Consider the following 23,139-nt stretch of genomic DNA (forward strand, 5'->3'; position numbering starts at 1 on the left):
CAAACTTTGCATCAACTCCAAGAATTTCATCTGGATGTTCTCTAAAAAGAATTAGAAGTGTAATCTATTTGTATTTTGAAACATTTAAGCACTCAAAGATGATATATATGTATGTATAATTCTTAAGTGACGTTTTTATTATAGTGTACCTATATGTTTATGTAAATTATTTTTAATTTCTTATATACGCAGGGTAAATTTACTTGTGTTTTCTGAAGTAAATTAAAATGAGAAAGTTGTGTATGCATGTCTTATCTCTGATCTTGAAACTATGTCACTAAGCTATTAATTATTTACATGTAATGCTGTAATATTTTGTCACTTCGATTTCGTGCTTAAAGATCTCAGTACAAATCTATTGATGAACAAAATGTGTTTTTCTTTGCTAAACTCCTATCGGACAGCAGACGAACGCGGGGGAAGTCAACAGCTTTAACACCAGTTGTAGGTAAACAGCATTTTCACCTGGCTTGTTGTCTGCTATTCTGAAACCTGTCAGACCGGTCTCCCGTAGCTAATAATATTACACTGGTTTTCATTCAAGCAAGGTGGGCAAAGCACTGGAATTGTGGTTGAAATACGGGTTGCCTCACCCAACACTACACCTTACACCTGGATTTGATTTGATGAGAACGCCATTGGAATAGTTTACAGAAAACGTGTGAGTTTTATTCCAAGTTCTAAGGCGACGAAACACAGAAGTTGCCGAAATGGATAGAGAAATTGAGTATTCGACCGAGGTGACGAAAATATACCACACAAACTATGTACGAAATTCACGTGCAGTTGCAGTGTTATGGGCCATATTTACCATTTGTTTTGCCATTCTGAATATCGTGGCTTTTATTCAACCCCAGTGGATCGGGGATACGGGAGAAAGTAACAAGGCCGGCTTTTTCGGGCTATACCAAGCTTGCGAAGAGAATTCTGGTTCTAATGATTTCGAGTGTACGGGAGACTTTATCCAGTTTGATACAATTCTGAACGGTTCATTTCGAGCCGCCGCTTTCTTCGTTGGTGCCTCGGCGCTGTTGTTCCTCATCTGCTGCTTGTGTCTGATTCTGTTCCTGTTCTTGAACACCGCTACTGTTCTGAGAATCTGTGGATGGCTCCAGGTGATCGGCGGTGAGTATAACGGAATACCTGTTGGCGGCATCTTTGATGTTTACCTGTAGCGCCATTTCGGTGTATAAACGTCAGCTGATTAATTAGTTTTATTACTTAGGTGTCGCTTACATTGTAAATTGATATGAGGACAGTGTTGAAACGTTATATTGAGATGCTTAAGGTGTAATACGACCTGGACCAACAGGTATCATTGATATGGCCGTTATAGTAACTCATATACTTTAACATAGATTTACAATAGTTATAGGGACAAGATGACTTTGTGCTGATAATTAAACACTAGTGGTGATGGTTTAATGTGATTTACATTCTTTTAGATAACTGATAGGTTTACTGTTAGTTATTTTACATATGTAATTAAGATCATGTAAAAAATATGAATAAAGTAATGTTATAGCAAGTTGATGGAAAAAATTATTGAAAGAGATGGAAAATAGATAACTTAATAAATCTTTGTCACATACAGCATTCAATTACAGTGCTACACACCATTTAACATAGCACATTGTATGAGTAAAATGTTTTTTAATGTGTAATAAATAATCGAATTAAAAAAATGTACTTTTATATACTAAAAGAATGAAATAAGAGAGCAAGAGTGTTTTGTTCATTCATCAATGTCATGTCTCAACAGCTGATTTTTCAAGGACTTTATAAAAATTAATTTTATACATCTATACATGTTGTATAAGGGACACATGTTGTATTAGGGGCACATGTGGTCTAAAGCACTGACATTCTCTGCAGAGTTGCACCCCTTGGCTGTGACAGGATCTGTTGGTTATGAGTGCAAATCCCAAATTATCTGCTCCATCCTTGTGTTTGTGGGTTGTAGTGATACATATCTCTGAACTGTCTCACATTCAGCTTTGCAAACACATTCAGCTGACATACTGCATTATAACTGTTGTTTTGTTTGTGCTCAATAACTCACATGTTATTCATCTGAGATAGAGCATGTATTAGTGATTTTATGACCACTTCCAGTATAGCTGACTTTGCACTAAGACATACGACTCAAAAGAAGTTAAAGAACACCTGATTCTTTCATATTACTATAGTTAATCTGTCATGGCATGACATGAAAACATTGGTTGTTCTTTAACTTGTTTTGAGTAGTATATAATAGTGTGACATCAGTTACAAGTGATGCCAACATAATCACTGTTGTTACTGACACTGCCACTGCTTCAAGTGACCGTCCATTCATCCTTTAGGCTTCCTCATTGAACTGATAGAGCAGCACGAACATGATAAGCCTTCCTCACTCTTTTACATATACTTGTTCAAAAACATTAATTCCAATAAAATTCAGGGTGAATGTTTCATTCGTGTTACAATTTGATCAGCAGAATGGTATTTCAACTTAATTTATGTGAAATCTGACTCAAGTTTAGTAAACTCAGTGGCACACACACACACACACACACACACTCTCTCTCTCTCTCTCTCTCTTTCTCTCTCTCTCTTTCTCTCTCTCTCTTTCTCTCTCTCTCTCTCTCTCTCTCTCTCTCTCACACACACACACAGACACAAAATGTACGTCGCCATATACGTGGGATAATCTTGAACACAACGTTAAACGCCATTTTGATTATCCTGTATACAAGAGTATACAAGATCAAACATTTTCTGTGCCAGTCTGATGATATATATATACAAATGTACTAGTCTTTTTATATTATTCATACCAGTCGTCAACTCTCTGTGCAAAGTTGCATCCCTAAGGTGAGCAAGACGGTTGTGGGTTTGAATCCTGGTTTGCCCTGATTATGTTTCAAGGTTTGTCAGCACCATACCTGTGCTCGTGGGAAACATCTAAGGCCTGCACTATTTCAAGCTTTCCTCCCACATCAACTGACATACTGTAATACACTGTTCAAAGCAGGCATTAAACCCAACTCACTCACTCACTGACTATTATCCAGAAGTGATATATGCCTGTAGAGACAATTGAGCATCCCTTAAAGAAGGATCCTTGTGGAGATTCTCACAGTATCCAAAGACATCAATAAGAACAGTGAGTGACTATATCTACTGAGAAGGATGGTGGTTCAATCCACATGCCAAAAGACGTTAAAAGATGGTACCCTGCCTGGAGCTTTGCATTAAGGGAAGTCATATACTGTGTCTGAATGTATGTTACTGTTTATGTCTTTCTTCATGTGAGCTTATACTTCTTTGATAACAAAAAGGGATAAAATGTGCAAAAACAGGCTGAACTGAATTCCTACACAGTGTTATGGGAATTGAAAAGCCGCATAAACTAGAGGCCACCCTGACTGTAGGGTATCCATGTTATACTGGCATGGTATCTCAGTGGGCTAGCACCATAAAACCTGCAAGTCGTCCAGTAGTCCTAATACAAGCAGACACACACTCACACACATGCATGTGTAAGAGAGAGTATTATCCTACCCTATTTTTTATCCCGGGGATGAAATTCTCTAGTGTCAGGATGATTCCCCCTAGTGAATTTGAACCCATACCATTGTGGCACTAATGTAGGATACTATACTCTAGAGTAAAACTTCCCCAGGGATAATATTTAGGTAGGATATAATCCTTGCTTACACATGCACGTCACTATGAGTGCAATAATCTTGAGTGCAATGTTGAACCCCATTTCACCTCAACTCATCATTTAGTCTCTTGTCTGTATTACATCAAAATACCTTGAAAGCGTGACATCAAGATTACACATACTTTGTATGAAGTTTTGTTAACTTTGTTCTGAATCCTATGGATAACGAATACCTGCCATAATAATTCATTATTAGATTTTCATCCTTGCCTGCATCATCGCCGACCCCACATCATTCTCTCGAGATATGTGAAAATTCACCATGTGTGTTCCCGTCATTCTTTTTTTGAGGAGTGAGTGATTTGGATTTTACGCTGCTTTTAGCAATATTCCAGCAATATCAGGACCGGGGACATGAGAAATGGGCTACAGCTATGATGACACCAACTCCCAAATATCGCAGCTCACTGAGTTTAGCTATCTGTCTCCATGAATGAGTATGTTTTAACGCCACTTTTAGCACTACCGGTATTCAAACAATTTCATGTGGAGATATCACAAGAAATGGGCTTCACACATTGTACCCTTGCAGGGAATCGAACCCAGGCCTATGGTGTGATGAGCGAATTCTTTAACCACAAGGCTATGCCACCACCCCTTGTTTCATGAAATACTCCATGTACAGGGTCCTACAAAATATTCTTTTCCAGGTTAAGCATATCTGTTGACAATTAATGAACACAGAAGCTTTTAAATAATATAAAATATACAAAAACATACATCCCAGTGGACATTTTTTTAATTTTGAAGAAAATTTAATAATTAATATATTAATTGTGGCCTTATGATATATTATTTGTGAAGTTATGCCACGTCTCTAAGTTTTTGTTTGTATAAACTGTAAAAATATGTAGAATCTTTTTTTCAAAAGCTTAAAATGTGATTGAACACATATACTTTTTTATTGACAAATAAGATAAAAGAATAACATTTGTAACCTTGACGATGTGTCTGTGAGTGTTGATGTCTTTAGCTTCAGTGACAATCTTTGTGTAAATTAGATTTAATCTCTCCCCTATTCTTCTGCCTGGGGCTTTAAGTCAGTGCTAAACATCGCTCCCCTAACACACGGGCTGTTATATTTGGCAGCGCTGGTGTTTGTCTCACACAATAGCCTTGTCTTTACAACGTACATTTAAAAAATCAGGAAATAGCATTATTTTTTGGAGTTTGTGTTGTCTGAATTTGTTGTTCTGTAAATTTTCTCATAAAATATTTGGTGAGTAGGAACACTAGATTCAGAATCTATTTTTTGTTTTAATTCTTTGCAGAGTATACAAGTGCTATTTTATTACCATGTTATGTTGTAGAGGATTTTGAAAATAGATATCTAAGAATAGAAGTGTGTGTATAATCATAGAACACATAACGTTAACGATTATTGTTGTAAAATTATTTTTTCATGTCATGCTGATTAGTAAATTTAAATTCATGAACATTTACTAAGAGAAAAAAGTGGAACATAAAAAAAATTGAATTTTGTACAATGTTATACAATTTATTCCCAAACAAGAATCATTCGTGACCCCACTTTGTTCAATCAAGTTTGTAACTGTCATTCTTGAAAGTATGTGAAAACTATAAACAAGAGAATTCTAATCATTTATATTTCTTCATAGGATTTGTCCTTCATTACTTTACGTATTTGTGGGGATTCTGGGGGTCTGTAAGTAAAGTCTGGACCAGACAATCCAGTGAGTGTCATGAGCAGTGATCCTACAACCGGGATACGATGAAATCAACCAAGTTAGCGACCCTGACCAACCCATCCATTTAGTCACCATGGGTGTGGGGTAGCGCTTAGGTTCTTTGTGGTGTTTGCTCTTGTGGCCACCTGTGCTTGTGACAAATTAACATACTTACTACTCTCGTTTAGGCTACCTGCTTTGCAGTGAGAACCTTTCTAAGGTTACCTGCTTGTCATTCGGAACCTGGGGCGGTATTCATAAAAATTCTTAGAGTGCTTAAATCTTTCACTGCTTTTCATCATAGCTTACGTTTGTCGAACATAGATGCCACCTTTTTTGGTCCAGCAGTGGTAGTTGCTATTTTCGCCAAGCAACGGTAGTTGACTTTTGACCAAATTGTTTTTGTCAACTCTTTTGCAATTAGGCAAAATGAAAAAACACTACACAAGAACCACTGTTTGTAAACAAATGGTGATTAGTAATTATAAAAACTTTATTTTACAAAAAAAACAATCAATTTTCTTTCAGTATCTTGTAATGTGAAACTTGGTTGTTTTTCATTTATTAGTAGCACTATTAATATGGATGATGAAAATTATTGTGGTTTTTTTTTCACCTACCTACATCATGTACATTGAATCTTAGGCCCAAATTTTGGTAAACCAACTAATAAAAATACAAAAGGCATAATTAGTGTGAAACTGTGACATTGTGTAACTAGGTTAATCTCATACTGCTAGGTTGGTATATATATGCATGTTATACTTCAAGAAGCAGAGTAACAGAGTAATGTGGGCTATGAATGACAACTAATTGGCCCAGACCAACTCAGTATTTAACCAGACTTGTATAATCCCCTGTTGAAATTAGCAGTATTGTTGATGTTGATAACCTGATAACAAACTTTAGGTATGATAACAATGATAAACTCCTGTTAAACTTGTAAAACATATGTCCTTTGAATTTTGTACTCATAATCCTTTTCAGGTGTCATTCAAACCGTGATCTAATAATTTGTTATTCAAATGAATTTGTAAATAAAAACATATGAATAATATAACAGAAGGATGGAAAATGGATTCCAATCATTGGCTTCACTTCTCTATATGCATATCATTCAAACAAATAACAATTATGTTGTCATTGTTTTGTTTTTTGTTCCTAAACATTGTTTAATATTTTATTGTGTTTTCTACGTCAACACTTGTGTATGTATGAAATACGCAGTGATCTGGCAGTGAAACAAGCAAATGAGATTAAGTGTTGTTTCAACCACTGCCCATATTTTCATCTCAAACAAAAACCTGCACGTACATTTCATCTAATTCTTTACACAAATCAGCCCACATTTTAAACTGTCAAACACTCAAAGCTGCTTTTAAATTACCTTTTTATTGGGATAATATTATTTCCAGAATGCCTTTGAAGTTTGGCCTTGCATTCTCGTATCAAAACTACACAGTATTGACAGGGATTTTTCAAATCAAACAAAAAAGCCCCAAAATATATCACCTGAGGCCGTTTTTTTCACAGCCCTATTTGCAGGAATCTTCTCAAGTAAATGGGCTGCCTTGACGGATTACCTGAGTTTTATTTGCACATATAGAGGCGTCTTTGTCTCACAAAAACAGTTGGTTTGTCATAATTCTTCTGCAAAAGCTTGGATTTATGAGTCTTGTGACTCCCTGTAGAGCAGTGGACACTGTCAACATAAAACTGCTTTTTACACACCCTCCCTCTAAAATGTCCCATATTTAAAATGTTTTGTCAAAGTTTCTTGCAGATTGGTCGAGGATGGTAGGGGTGCTTATAAAGATAACTTCCTGATTGGTCTAGATAATGGTAGGGGGCGCTTATAAAAAAATACTTGCTGTTTAGTCTAGATGGCCTAGATAATGGTAGGGGGTGCTTATAAAAACTACTTGCAGTTTGGACTAGATGTTCTAGATGATGGTGGGGGCGATTATAAAAACTACTTGCAGTTTGGTCTAGATGATGGTAGGGGGTGCTTATAAAAACTACTTGCAGTTTGGACTAGATGTTCTAGATGATGGTGGGGGCGATTATAAAAAATACTTGCAGTTTGGTCTAGATGATGGCAGGGGGCGCTTATAAAAACTACTTGCAGTTTGGTCTAGAAGTTCTAGATGATGGTGGGGGCGCTTATAAAGACTTCTTGCAGTTTGGTCTAGATGATAGTAGGGGGCGCTGATAAAAACTACTTGACGATTGATCTAGATGATGGTGGGGTGCTTATAAAGACTTCTTACAGATTGATCTAGATGGTCTAGATGATAGTAGAGGGTGCTATAAAAACTGCTTGCAGTTTGGTCTAGATGATGGTGGGGGGCGCTTATTAAGACTACTTGTAGATTGATCTAGATGATGGTAGGAGGCACTTATAAGGACTACTTACAGATTGGCATAGATAATGGTAAAGGGTCATGTTCATATGAGATATGTTAGAATTTCATTCCTCCTATCATTACTTTCTACTGTGGCAAGTTTCTTGCTTTTTTCACGAAGTGCACAATTTTCACAAAACGTCTGCACTAGGTCTAGGTCATTGGTCTAGGTCATGGTATGGGGGCACTTATAAATATTACTTGCAGATTGGTCCAGATGATAGTGCATCGTTATATACGTGCATCAATCTTGAAAGTAATGTTAAACATCATTTGTCTCTTATTTTGACCCTAATCTGTTGGGTGGTGACTGGACATTGTCCTCAGTGGGAGCTGTGAATGAGTAGGTCATGTTATAGGACATGTATCATACTACATCATGATCCTACATCAGCTATGTTTACTACAGCTACTACATTAACTAGCATCGTGTAACCAATGCAAACTCTTACGTATACAAATTAAGTGGGCTCATATAATTTGCATTGGGATGCAAACAAGTATGGCTACTTAATTTCATTAAATTCATAAAAAAATGCAGCCATGATCACATGAACGTATACTGTTAGAGACTGTTAGACCAATTAATCCGACATGGCTGGTTGCATATATGATTTTGTTGGATTAACAAGTATGTCGGATAAACGAAAATGTATTTTGTCCATGTCCCATTTTCATCCCTCAATCACTGAGTTTCAACGAAGATAATCCCATCTATAGTTACCATAAGGCCCCACCAGGGCCCCGGTCCACTAAACGATCTTACCGCTAAGATGATCGTAACTCCCATACTTTAACACAGGCCTACGGTAGTCGTAGGGCTAAGATCGCTTTGTGGAACGGGGCCCAGTACTGTAAATGTGTTGGCTATTGGTACTGTAGTCACACTAGGACAACATGTTCATGAGTCAGAGACCCCTAGAAGGCTTGACTGAGAGTCCTCAGGCCTAAATAAGCAAATAGCCCTGGTAATACCATGAGCCAGAGAGGCATTCGGAGTGTCAGTGATAGCAGAGACCATATAATAGACTCTGGTGGTAGTAATTAGATTAAACAGTTCAGTGACAGGCCTTACATATATTTCACTTGGTTCATGGATCCGTCAAACTTAAAAACTGAAAATTCAGATGAAAAAATAGAATCGGAATGGCAAGGTTGTTTTATACAACTGACGGTAAAGATAATTTTGACAATAAAACTAATCCAAGGGATTTTTATATGACTTAAACAGAAATCTTTTAAACAATATGTCAAAATTACAAATTTTAAAGTGGTTAAAGTTGTCAAGTCTAGATAAGTGGACAGGACGCCAGTCTTTTATAGGGATAACTTGTTCTTATTATAAATTATATATAATCAAGGAATTATGATTTGAAAAATATTAATTTCCTCAGAGACTTGTGCAAGTCTTGATAAATCCCCGTTTATGCTATTTATCATTTTGCAGCTCTCTTCCTCATCCTTGGCTGCATCGTCTACCCCAACGGCTTCGACTCCCGCCTCGTCCAGGACATCTGCTCCAACAGTGGAAGTTACGATATCGGTACCTGTGGAATGCGATGGGCGTATATTCTTGCTATAGTGCTGATCTTTGATGCTGTGATACTGGCTACGCTAGCGTTCGTTCTGGCAGCCAAACAAGCTAAGCTCTTACCGGAGGTGTATGGGAAGAAAGAGAAATGTAAGTGGTTTTAATGGGTTAGTTCACAGATTGTGTCATTAATATCATCTTGCTTCCAAAGAATTGCATGTTTGGGACTTCAAACAATATTAAATGTAGCGGTAAGGCTGAAAAATATACCAAAAAGAAAAAGCATTATTTCTAATATTTATTCATGAGCAAGCCTTTGACCCAAGATGATTTTCTTGGAAGGTAAAATTAGTAGAAACGTAATGTTGAAATATTTATCTTGGATCATAGATTTATTTACTCTTGAAAGTCAAAGATTTCCTTTTTCATTCATATTACCTATACGTCTGTATTTCATCATGTCATAACTAAAAAAATTAATGTAATGGTTAGCTATCATTCATGTGGACAGTAATTTTCATAACAACATGTAACAAAATTCCTAGCTTTATGATTTAACATTTGAAAAGCCCTAATGCCATTCCTTGTCCTTCCTGTATAAAAGAGTAATTATTACAGGATTATGATCTTTTGTATGTGTATGTATATGTATATGTGGACATTCCAAAGAGAACAGTGATATCAGACATTGAAGTAATGCCTTACCTACACTCCTATTTCAGCTGGAAAATAGATATTCAGTAGGTATTAATATAACTGTTGTAACACCAACTTGAGTTTCTTTGTAACAATGTGCCTTCTAACACATTAGGAATGACATACGTTCATAGTTTTAATTTTCTAATGCTTGTTCAGATTCACGTTTTTTTCTTTTATTAATAACTGTCATATTTGTTCCTCTATTTAGCCTGTATGTTGTTTATGAAATGGAAGTCATTCATGTTACCATGGTTACTTAAATTGTCTTTGGAAACAAACATTCTGCTCCCTTATGCCTACAGAAGAAAGATTTTCACGGAATTTACTGTTTAAAGTCATTTTGGGTGTAACTGTTTTGTCAGAAAGACCAATTAGTAAATGGGTATTTGCGATGTTCATTTTCACTGGCCGTATGCGTTTGTAACTTTTTAACTATATTGTACCAAATGGTTGTTGAAAACCAGTACTTGATTAATTCTTAACAAATTCTACCTGGTCTACCTTACAGATCGCAAGTTTTGATTGGACGATTATCTCTGCTGATTGTAGCTGATTGGCTGAGACAGTTGAGATAAGATGGTTAATGAGTAGATCATGATTGTGGCAAGACTGAATGATTATCACTTCAAACTTTTTAACAGTTCTATCTTTTCAGTTTTATGTGATTAACTGTTTTGACAAACTAATCGTGACATGATGCAAGTGATACCATGTTTTGTCATATCTTGACACCAATGTTTAACTCAATCCGAGATTAGATTAAGAACAGTGGGTTACTTAGAATTGACTTCAATATTGTTTGCCTTTATGAAGGTATGATGAATAAAACGTGTGCACATTGAGTTAAACACAAACAAATATTGAAGTCAATTTTTATAAATCAATATGTCAACAACAATAACTTTACAGCTGCTTCTTTAATCATTAACACACATTCAGTGACATCGTTCAGTGCATTAATGCAGCACATGCCCCGCCCATCCTGATATAAGCCAATCAGGAAACAGTAGTCAGTTAGGGGCGTGGCTTAATGTTTTTCCTGTTGATGGAAACATAAACAAAAGAAAAAAATGCCACGGAATCACATTTCCTTGCACATTATGGACATGGGAAAAAACCAATATGTCTTCCCATGGTGTAAACCTGGTATCTTAACCTGTTTGACTGAGAATAATGATACAATTGTTTTCTCACCTTATCCTGATTATTTAAGTCTATAGCCCCTGCTTTCAGGAACAGTAAAATTCATTATTCTGTTACCATGAACTTTTAGAATCCTGCATTCTTAAATTAAAGTTAGACCATGATTTTGCTGATGACCCAGAAATATATATTTTTGAAAGAACATCTTTCACAAACCCGAGCAGAAAGCAATTTTACTAAATAAATCTGGGGAACGGATTGGCCAGTTGCGTAAGGTGCGCAATTTTCATCACTACAGGTTTAAATCCTCCAATACCGAGTCGACATATCGTGATGTAGCTGAACTACTATTCAAAGAGGCGTTAAACTATACTTACTCTCTTAAATATCATTGTCAAATATGATGTTGTGAGTCCGAGAATATTTATAGACAGTGGGACAATTATGTTTTTAGAGAAAACCTGACAAAGACAACAAGAGCTGCTCTATCACCGGATAGTTTGTGTTTATTTCCTCACTTCGTCATGGTAGAATTGGGATAAACCTGCTGTTGTCAATAAAGAGGTTTCAAACATTGATTTGACTTCACACTGTATTCACTTACAAATGATATTTTCAGGTATCAAAATCTACATTTACTGGAAAATTAAAACAAAAGGACACAAATTTTAATATTACATTAAGCAGTGACTGTGTCCTGGGATAAATACATCCACACTTCAACATCACAGTAATTCTGGCATAGCATAGATGATGTCAACACACTTTCTTTGTTATAAGTTAGCCAATCCTGCCCCTTATTGAAGATTGGCAATCTGCAGTTTTCATTATAAACAGGTTGTAAACATGAACATCGTACAAAATGAAAGTAATTTCTTTTCGATTTGTTTAGATTTGATATAAATGGTATAAATTTGAAGCAACTGATATTTATTAGCTATTGGTTTGTGAATAATAAAATGGATAGCAACTCCTTTTATTCTTTGTCATGGCATTTCAGAGCTACAGTAAACTATGGTTATAACAAACTCAAAGGAACCACTAATTTTAGTTCTTTAAAAATGTATTTCGTTATAAGCATTTTGACTAAAATATACAGCAAATGGCCGGGACCTAAAAAAACCAGTTTGTTACATCCGTCAGTTCATTATAAGTGTGTTCGTTGTAAACATAGTAAGGTATACTTCTTGATCCTTCATCAGGTGAATGCTGAATAGGCTTACTTGCTTGCTTTGGAGATTTAACGTGCGCTTTCCGACTGATGCGTATTTCGCACACGGGCCCGGCCAGGCCATTTAATGTGTTTCCGAAAGGGGCGAAAGTGGTCTGTGCAACCCAAGAGGGGGGTTTTAGGGGTTGCTTATATAGAATTTGGGAATTTTGAGATTTGGAATAGATGCCGATGGGATAGGGGAGGAGAACTAAGGGAGCTGAATAGGCACAGAGAGTTAACATATATATTTATCAATCATGATATGTTTACACAACACAAAGTGGTATGAATGTATAAAGATAACAATAAAATGACAAAGCCAGTGAGATAGGATTATTGCACAAAGATAACACTATAATGATGAAGCCAATGACAAAGGATTCTTGCACAAAGATAACACTATAATGACGAAGCTGATGACAAAGGATTATTGCACAAAGATAACACTATAATGATGAAGCTGATGACAAAGGATTATTGCACAAAGATAACACTATAATGACGAAGCTGATGACAAAGGATTATTGCACAAAGATAACACTATAATGATGAAGCCAATGACAAAGGATTATTGCACAAAGATAACACTATAATGATGAAGCTGATGACAAAGGATTATTGCACAAAGATAACACTATAATGATGAAGCTGATGACAAAGGATTATTGCACAAAGATAACACTATAATGACAAAGCGAGTGAGATAGGATTATTGCACAAAGATAACACTATAATGACGAAGCCGATGAGTATTACATCAGGCAAGTACAAGACGGCTCAAGATCCTCATACAACAAACTGGAAATGTCATGACAAAGAATAAAAGAAGTTCCTGTCCAAAAAAAGTGTCATGTATTCGTGGTCTTCCAACTTCAAGATGCCTATCAAAGACTTGTTTGTTTGTGGAGTATTTTAAGAGCACTCCGTGCAGTCTACTCATACACTTAGCCTGCACAAGCCAATTTTAACCTGCATCAGCGCAGTCTTGTCACTGTGAAACCCCACCCTATTCTCTGACAGCATGGTACCTCACCACAGTTAATGTATTGTACTATCATTGTCTCTCTGTAATGTCCACTAACAAAAACTAAAACACTCAGTACCATGCATGGATGTAGGCTCTAATAATGTGATATTCTTTCGTAAATAAATGTCTCTTTAAGCCTGACTTATTGCAGATTCGGGGAATTGTACCAGTTTCTCCAACTGTGAGGAATTGAAGCAGATTCAAGTTATGACATCAAGATGTAGAGGATATGAATTAATATTTCAACTTTGTCGCATCACTTGATGCTATAGACATGTTACAATATTTAACAAGAAAAGACAAATGTTCTGTTTGGGGGAATTTTCTCATTGATATTTATTATTTTGTACTTAGAAATATGTTGGGAGTCGAAGTCGGGATATTAGTCAGCCCTGCTCACTTTTTGTCTTGTTTGTAATGGTGTTTCATGGCAACTTCTTGCCCTTGAATAATGAATATGTATATGTGAATTTATGTATATGGTATGGATATGTTTACACAAGGTAGGATACATGTACAAAGACAACAACATTACGAGGAGCCAGTGGCATTGTCTTGTATTGTAATTAACCAGAGCATCGTTACATCCTGATGATTTAGTTGAGAGCCAGGTGTGCCAATCCTTAATGTTGGAGGTATTCAACCTGATCTGTATGTCGGGACACTTGCCCGCTGATACTGTGTAAACTATTGTGTGGACTATTGTGACGCTACTGAAAAGTCTGACTGTGATGTCATTGTCATTGTTAGAATACAATAGCAATACTCACTGTGACTAGTCTCTGCTAAGCCTGTGTTGTACCGCAAATATTGTAGTAAAATGAACTTTCTCAACATCTAAAATTAATTCATTAATTACACCCTTTGTTAACCATATCTTTCTTTCTTTTATTCTAATTCCTTTGAATAATTCTAATTATTAAATAAACTTGAAAAATATATTTGCAGGAAATGATATTGAATATAAACCTGTTATTAACTGACAGTGTCACTGATATGCATAATTTGTATTGTTGTGATGATGTAGAGTGAGTGAGTGAGTTGAGTTTAATGTTTCTTGAACCGTATTTCAGTTATATCAGTGCTGACAAACCAAGAATAATCATTAGCATGGATTAAAGGTTTCTTGCTCTACTGAGGGCTGCAGCTCTGTACATCGAAGTATCAGTGCCTTAGGCAGCTGGGCCACCTGTGCCTGCCCATATGGTACAGAAGACATAACACAACAGTTCTATGATGTCCAGTCCCCAATTGATAGAGTATTTCAGGACTTCCATTTCCTGAATCAAGGATGTAACAGCAGTACAAAACAAATCCTGTTCATGGTTATGTACTGCACATTCAGTGAATACATGAAACTTGTGATGGAGAAATCAGGAGAATCTGTTGACTCGACTTCCAGAAGCTCCCACCTGCTGCTTCTGCAGGGGAGTGAGGAGTTTTCCATTGGTCGGCTGCCGTGCCACATCTGACCAACTGGTGCACCCATGCATGGGTGTGCAATGTTTAGCCCATGCAGACATATATGCTTTGATGCCGTTTCCTGTCACTGCATCCACTCTGCGCCCACTTTATTCCACGTTGGTTTTCTGTTATTATTTCTTGTTTTCACCTGCCTCATGTCTCCCTCTTCCTCCTATAGTGATCTCATAATGGAGAAATCATGAGAATCAACAGATTCGAGAGATCTCTCTGACTTGGGCAAAATGACCTACATGTGTGTCAGTTGTACTTGTTAAAAGGTGTTCAGAACGTCCAGTGAATTCCTGGCTCAGAATCAACGACAACAATAACATGATGTCATCATGATGTTTTAATTATGGATGACATCTTCTTGCCCCTTCATCAGGTGAATACTGAATAAGTGTATGGATTAATATTATACATGCTAAAGTGTGTATAATATTCACTCAATATATGTTTAGCATGTTGGCTTGTAGGGTTGTCACGATAAATTGAAATATTGCTATATTGCTATTGGTAAGCACTTAAAGTCAATAAATTGATTGTTAAATCAGGTTCCGATCAATAGTATCGATTTCGGTAAGGAATATCGATAGTTTCCTTTGTACTTACCATATCATGTGATTGAGTCACCAAAACACGCTTGTTTTGCTTTTGACCAGGGCCCACTTGCACAAAGCCATCTTAGCGCTAAGACTATCATAAGCCTATGTTAAAGTATGGGAGTTACGATCATCTTAGCACTAAGATCGCTTTGTGTAAGTGGGCCCAGTTTTACAGTTTCAATAAAATACATGCAATGCTGTTCAAATTTGTTTTTCTTTTGATCATGAGTGGTAGTTATTTACACATAGTATGATGGTAATGTGGAAGTTTATTTTTCTTAAATTATTAGGGTAAAGATACAAATACAAATCAGTCATGTCTCAAACTTTACTTTTTATATGTTATTATGGTTGTCACATTGAATGGAAACTTCAGTTCCAAGGTTTAATTCAGCTCTACAATCCATCCATGATACACTAAAAGCTATCAATATTTATTGCAATACATGTAGTTTCTTTCAATATCAATAGTTATCGCAATAGTGATTTCCAGACCAATAGTCACCCCTATTGGCTTGTACCATATTCGACATAATAAGCACCCAGGGCACTCTCAAAATTAGAAATAGGGGGCTCTTATCAGAATATTATTTTGGTGAAAAACAACAGAGTTGAAAGATCGTAAATTTTATGGTTTATTCTGACAGCCTGAAATGTTTAAATACGACAGATATATTTTTCCAGAATTTAATTTCCCATAATCAAGAATGCATATAATACACATATTATACACGGATAAATAAGGCTTGTGTACATTGATCGATCGGAAGGGGTGCTAAATGCGATTGTTCACTAGCCAATATATTAACACTTACGCTTATTAGAGCGGGGCGCTTATTACGTTGAATACGGTATATATCACCTCCGTACACTGACTCAGTATTCACCTGATGAAGGAGCAAGAAGTAGCCCTGAAACATTGTTACAAATAATAAACAAGTTGTATCCATAATAGATTGATGACTTCATGTCCTTCCAACTTTAATTGACTGTTAAAGACTTGTATATATTCAGTGTTTGTACTAAATAAGAACACACTTGAACTAATCTATGTCTATGGTTTTAACAATGCATCATACGTTCCAAACACAGGTTTGTGAAACATCCCGAATGCTTTTTCAAAAGAATTGTGACATTTTCTTTCGTAATTTTTTCAAAAGAAAGCTTACTAGGATTTCAATCAGCTGGATGTATGTATATGAGGGGTAAAGCAGGCAGATATTCCCTTAAATGTGTAAGTACAAGGGTTTATCTAGACCTGCTCAGTGGTCAATATCCTATCCCAAGTCTGGAGCAAATGTCCGTAAAACTTGCCAAATTGAAATATACAATGTTCATATTCATGTTAAAATAATAGAAGTAACTGATAGAGGTAATTTGTATATTTCTGTTTACAGGACTAATAAACATGAAGAGGCTTTAAGACGTATATCTATATTATTGCAATGTTAAAATACCTCAGAATTAAGGGAAATTTTGACTTTAAAGACATTCCAATTTTGAACAAAATAATGATTTTTTCCCAATATGCCTGCCAAAACATTTTGTTCAATTGTTTACACTAAAGAATTCCCCTGACAAAACCATTTAGAAGTGGAATCAAGGCAAATGCTGTTATATTCATGAATTTAATATATTGTCTATCAGAAATAGGTCACCATGTTACCCTGAGACAGAATGTGAAGCATGACATAGGTTTTTGAGATCTTGATGTTAACGTAAAACAAGCAAGTCTTTTAAAACATGGTTGCCTGCTTAAGTGATACACTGCATACTATTAGTGCGTCAATTTCCCAGAAATCCGGGCTCTAAGTTCGTGGTGTTTCTGTATTTGAGGAAGCTGTGATCACATTGGTGTGCAAAGCTCGTCGCTCAGTCTGAACAAACACGGGAAGGTTATTTGGAATGTTGGGGTGGCAGCCATTTTCTTCGTGCGGCTCTTTTGCTATTGATGTGACCAGACCTCAAAACAAACTGTCGCAATTCAAGAATGTTAATTGTCTTTCAAATTTCTCGTTATTCTGACTTTGATTTGGGTACGGAGTATAGATAGACAAGGAAACTCTTGTCTTACTGTTACTTTCATGGACAGTTTTTGTTGATTTATAGGTTGTTTTTTTTGTTAAACCTTTTTATTCTCTTTTCTGGGAACATATTAAAGTTCAATACATATAGACAGTTGTGGTTTCAGTAGTCTGAAGGCTTTTGTTGCAAGTTGTATATTAGATACAGATATAGTATTAGTATGGAGCATAGGATATTAATAAGAGGGTAAGATATGGTAAGTAAAGAAATATGTTGGCACATTGCAATAAAATTCTGGGGACAATTTAGTGAAATAAATATATAAAATAAATAAATACAGTTAAAACATTATTTTAGGTTCATCCCAACAATTTAACCTATTCCTAGATTGTAGAGATCACAATAAATAGACTAAGAAAAATAAATATATCAAATAAATAAATACAATTAATACAGTATTTAAGGTTTACTCCTGCAATTTAACCTACTCCTAGATTGTAGAGAACACAATAGATTGATTTAGAAAAATAAATATGTAAAAAATAAATATATTTATTTAAGGTTTATCCCTACCATATAACCTGTTGTATTGAACACAGAATCAATAGATTGTTTGATTTTATTAAAATTGATTGTTTTTATTACAAATTTATTAAAAATGGGACTACATTTGAGATGAATTGTAATTAGATGATCCCTTTTCTTTGAGATATTCAGTGAAACATGTGTCATCATTACCTGATCAGGTAGATCGTGTAGGATTGGTTGGTTGGTTTGTTGTTTAACGCTGCACTCAGCAATATTCCAGCTATATGACGGCGGTCTGTAAATAATCGAGTCTGGACAAGACAATCCAGTGATTGATATCATGATCATCGATCCACGCAATTGGGATCGATGACATGCATCAACCAAGTCAGCAAGCCTGACCACCCGATCCCGTTAGTCGCCTCTTATGACAAGCATAGTCGCCTTTTACGGCAAGCCTTGGTTGCTGAAGGCCTATTCTACCCCAGATCTTCATGAGTGTAGGGAGCTGATTTAAATAGATTAGTGGAGAGCAGAAAATGTACTGAAAAGAATTTTAAGGATGTTGCAAAGTTGTTTCCATAAAAGGAAAACTATTCAATTTGTATTAGCTGTGCAGGGTCCAGCAGGAAACACTTACTGTTTTATCCAAATTGTGTGAGGTGTTGTGCTACTGGTAGGACATGGTTGACATGTTTGCGAGCACTTGATGTCATAAGTGATTTTCAGTGATCCATTGATATATGTTTCACTGCTGTTTTACCTACTGCACTCGGTGGAATCTGTTTCGGTGGATAATCGAGACTGGTTGAACTCTGGTGTTATATTATATTTTCACCAATAAATCTTTTACTTTGTCACAGTAGGTAATTCATATAATAAAATATTTCATTTTCTTGAAATTTACCATGTCATATATGTATATTGAGTTGTCTTGCAGATGCAAGAAATAAGAAAATATATGGACAGGATATATGAAAACAAAAGATAAATATTTTTTCTTTGAGAGAAATTGTCAGATAAGGCCATTCCATAGGATCTTTATTTTAATTCAAGGAAAGAATTTTTTAATGCTTAGTAACAAGCATTAGGATATGTTTCTGGCCACTGTAGAAATTCTTAGGTAACTGATTCAGGTGAGCTACAGTGCACCAGGAAGTGTTCAGTCAGTTTCATTCCTCTAATTTGAGTCTCCATGTTGTCATCTTGTGTGTAGTTAGCGTCTGCAGAACTAGTCACAGGTGTTTTCTTAGTTTTAGTTGAGACTCACTAGTAGAAATCCTAACTTCTAATTGGTTTATTGTTGAGAATATTATGGTTGAGAATAATTATACAAAATGAACCTTTGGGGTTGATGAGCTTGTATGAACCCTGTGGGGTTGAATAGATTGTATGAACCATGTGGAGTTGAATAGATCATATGAATTATGTGGAGTTGAATAGATCGTATGAACTATGTGGAGTTGAATAGCTCGTATGAACTATGTGGAGTTGAATAGCTCGTATGAACCATGTGGAGTTGAATAGCTCGTATGAACTGATCATGCTGGTCATTAGGGCTGACAGAGAGAATCGTGTGTGACATATCTGTGTGTCATCGTGCTTGAAGGCGTGGTACAGCGCTCATCCAGTCAAGCGCAGGTTTGTCACAGGTAGCATTGATATAGCTGGAATATTTCTGATGGCGGTGTTAAACAAACTTCACTCACCGTCATGAAGCCGGTGCTCCAAGTGAAACATTGAGACTTCTACAAATACTCTTCTCGTACATTTGTACATTTCCTAGGTATTGAATTATTTTAGAAACTTCCTCTTGATAATAGTTTCAAATATTTCTTATGCATTTATAATAATGTTCATCTATGCTTACTTCCAGCTGAGATGAATGGATTTGCTAGCGACACTCTCTCCAAGAGATCTGGCTTCCCTCCCTTGTCCGAGGACAGATATTCGGAATATTCCCATCGCTCAGAGAAGTCCAAGCGTTCCAACCATTCCAGCAGAATTGTGTAAAGTGTATATATCAGAGTATATCAATATATCAATGGACTAGATACCGCACTGTGACTGTCGACCTTGTGACCTGCAAAGAAACAACATCAGAAGTTCAACTCCCAGCATGCAGCATTGTACACGTCCAAACTGATACCAGAGACATTGCGCCAGGAACCCTGAACAAATCAGATATTGTGTATGATTCCGATCTATGGCAGGTCTGTATGTGGCTGATTGTCTATGTCATGACAAAAATGTTCCCGTCTCATTTCGCCATGACCTATTATGGACATGATGTTCTTCTTGTCATGATGTCATGTTTCTGCGATGTCATCAATGGATGCGCAACTGTCTATTTTTGTGGTTCGTTCTTGGTTACCCCATTACTAATTCAGCCCTAAACACCATTGAATATCGTTGGTATCTTTACAGAATTGGGATAATAATATTCATCCAAGATGGCCACTTTATCTACCATAGACACATATCACAGATCTGCCATAGGTTTACCCTTACAAATAAAACTTAATACATTTTGTGTAGAAATTTACAAGTCATCAAATGCATATTTGTAAAATGAAATAGTAAATATGCTGCAAGAGTGATGTTTTGAGAAAACTGAATGTTTTGTAGTAATATGATGTTGATTGCACAAGTAGTATTTCTTACTACCACAACATGACCAAGTTTCTGTAAAAGTAGACAGTGAAACCTTGTTAGCCTGGACACTCTGCTTTCCGGACAAGTCTGTTGGGAACATCTCCACTTATGCAGCCTTCAAAATTCACGTTAGTCCGCTAGCCCAAGACTACTTAATTGTGCTGAGGACAAGCAAAAATCCAATGATGGTAGTCATTATTGACTAGAAGCATTTGAGGGCTATAATTCTGAACCAGCTACAAACTGGAACTGAGTAAAACTGACAAAAAAAGTAAACATAATAAACATTTCAAGAAGGACAAGCTACAAACTCTGAGGACTTGTGTAATAAGGTTTATGCTAGTCATCTGGACATGTCTGAAAAAGGAATTTTATAAGGCTGCATATGTAGAAGAAATTGCTCTTGAAGAGAGATTTGTTAATCTGGAAATTTGTTTATCGACACGATGCTAATTAACAGGTTTGACTATTCTTCTTTATTCTCTGCAAGGTCCATTGTGGGAGTCACAATCTGGGTAGACACACATCGTATGACACATAGAAATATTCTCCCACCAGCCGCTAGTGCCTACCATCTATCTATAGCCATAGACTGTCTTATATGTGTATGATCTAACCACAGTTATGTGATTGTAATTTGTGTGATCCATAAATATATGTGTGACTAAAGATTTTTTTACAACCTGACCTATTTTTGCCATAACATTATGTACACTTATACAGGTATTTGAACCACAGAGAATCTGGTTACATTATATTTTATCCATCGATGTCTTATGAACCAACACTATCCATGGTATCTAAGCACATATATTAATATAAAAGTGATATCTCTGACAAACTTTGAGACAAACATAAAATTATTGAAATGATTAGAATCTATTTTTTTCATCTCACGAAATTATACACAAATAAAAAATATGTATTTTTTTTAAATGGGGTAAATTTCAATGATTTCTTTATGTTTTATATATACAAAATGATAACAAATCTACAATATAATACTGAATATAATCTTTTTTTTCATTTACTATTTTTTATACTGTTATTCAGCATTTTTTATAAACTTCTTTCTACATGTTATCTATCGGCCATGAAAAGTAAATATCTTTCTCTCTTTATAGTAATTTGATGGCAATAATTTACCATGATGCTTCTGAATCGTTACAGAATTCCCATGTTTAATTACACATGGACCAACTACTATTGACCTGTTTTGTATGTGCTTCATTATGTACATTATTTTTTATAGTTGTATATTGTTTGTGTACACACTGCTGTAGATATACATTGTATATAGATATTCACAATTGGATTATATAAATCATATTTACATCTTTATGTTAATAATTTTACTAATCAAAGTCTTTGATCTGTACTTGTCCCAGGGTAACGAAACAAAAGAAGTTTCACAATCAAGTAAAGCTACTATTGGCTGTTTAAGAATTTATTTCCAGATCTGATGAAAAAATTCATGTCTGAACATGACAATCCATGTTTTTCTCGCAGTGAAAAACTATACATAATGAAAATACATTAAAAGTACCATTTTCCAACTCTTTGGGAATTAAACTTGAAAGAGGATTACTGGGTTTAAAAAAAAATTTAATCTTTGAATTGGATTTTAGTAAATAAAAATTTAATCTGTAAACCAACTGTTGTAAACAATGTGGATTTTAAGATGACTTAGTTGCATGTACATACACAAATGAGCTTAGTCGATGTCTGGTGGGACATGCAGGAAGAACATCTTACGAATGTCATACTGTCTCACTCGATATCAGCATCTCTCTGTCTGTGTGATGCGTTCACAACATTTTCATGTCATCAAATTTGCCAAAATCTGCGTATGATATACTACGTTCGACGAGAACAGTTATCATCATATTGAATATGTCAACCTCGAAATATTTGTCAATCAATGAAATGCTGAAAATAAATATCAAAATTATCGGTGTTGTGTTTTGTCTTTGTATGTGATTAAGAAGATGTTTATTTACTTTATGCTAAACTTGGGGCATTGGGGTAGTTTAGGGGTTAAAGCGTTCACCTGTCATGCCAAAGTTCCAGGTTCAATTCATTATGTAGCTACAATGTGTAAGGCCCGTTTCTGGTGTCTCTCGGCGTGATATTGCTGGAATATATTGTTAAAAGCAGTGTATCACTCACTCACCCACCCACCCACCCACCCAAACACTCACTCACTCACAGACCCACTAACTCATCCACCCATCCACCCATCCATGCAAGGAACGGGCATTGTCAATCAAATACTGCATAAGACGTGACTCTGACATCAAAATGTTGATTACGTTGCAAATACAAGAAGTTATCACCAATTTCCCATTGCAGTCAATAAATATAAGTTGAATTTCCCTCAATATTAGCCTTTGGTTGGCATGATTCAATTAGCAGATATGGATACAGAAGAATTGGATACAAGA

At 35.8% G+C, this 23,139-nt stretch overlaps 1 protein-coding gene across 2 annotated transcripts; it reads left to right on the forward strand.

Annotated features, from left to right (window-relative positions):
- The first annotated feature begins 500 nt into the window (after positions 1–500).
- On the forward strand, positions 501–22,648 carry LOC124135119 (LHFPL tetraspan subfamily member 3 protein-like). Of its 2 annotated transcripts, XM_046500327.2 has the most exons (4): positions 503–1,125; positions 9,253–9,486; positions 10,059–10,076; positions 19,917–22,648. In XM_046500327.2, the coding sequence occupies exons 1-3, from the start codon at positions 711–713 to the stop codon at positions 10,067–10,069; spliced, it is 660 nt and encodes a 219-aa protein (XP_046356283.1). In that variant the 5' UTR covers positions 503–710; the 3' UTR covers positions 10,070–10,076; positions 19,917–22,648. The 2 variants fall into 2 exon arrangements, with proteins under 2 accessions (XP_046356276.1, XP_046356283.1); XM_046500320.2 differs by lacking the exon at positions 10,059–10,076 and having other exon boundaries at positions 501–1,125.
- Positions 22,649–23,139: the final 491 nt, after the last annotated feature.

Source organism: Haliotis rufescens, unplaced genomic scaffold (genome assembly GCF_023055435.1).
Source record: "Haliotis rufescens isolate VD_foot unplaced genomic scaffold, xgHalRufe1.0.p SCAF_16, whole genome shotgun sequence".
NCBI lineage: Eukaryota > Metazoa > Mollusca > Gastropoda > Lepetellida > Haliotidae > Haliotis > Haliotis rufescens.

Coding starts and splice junctions, on each gene's coding strand:
- LOC124135119 (XM_046500320.2), top strand. CDS start 711: ATGGATAGAGAAATTGAGTATTCGACCGAGGTGACGAAAATATACCAC. Junction 1,126..9,252: donor ATGGCTCCAGGTGATCGGCG/GTGAGTATAACG, acceptor ATCATTTTGCAG/CTCTCTTCCTCATCCTTGGC. Junction 9,487..19,916: donor GTATGGGAAGAAAGAGAAAT/GTAAGTGGTTTT, acceptor GCTTACTTCCAG/CTGAGATGAATGGATTTGCT.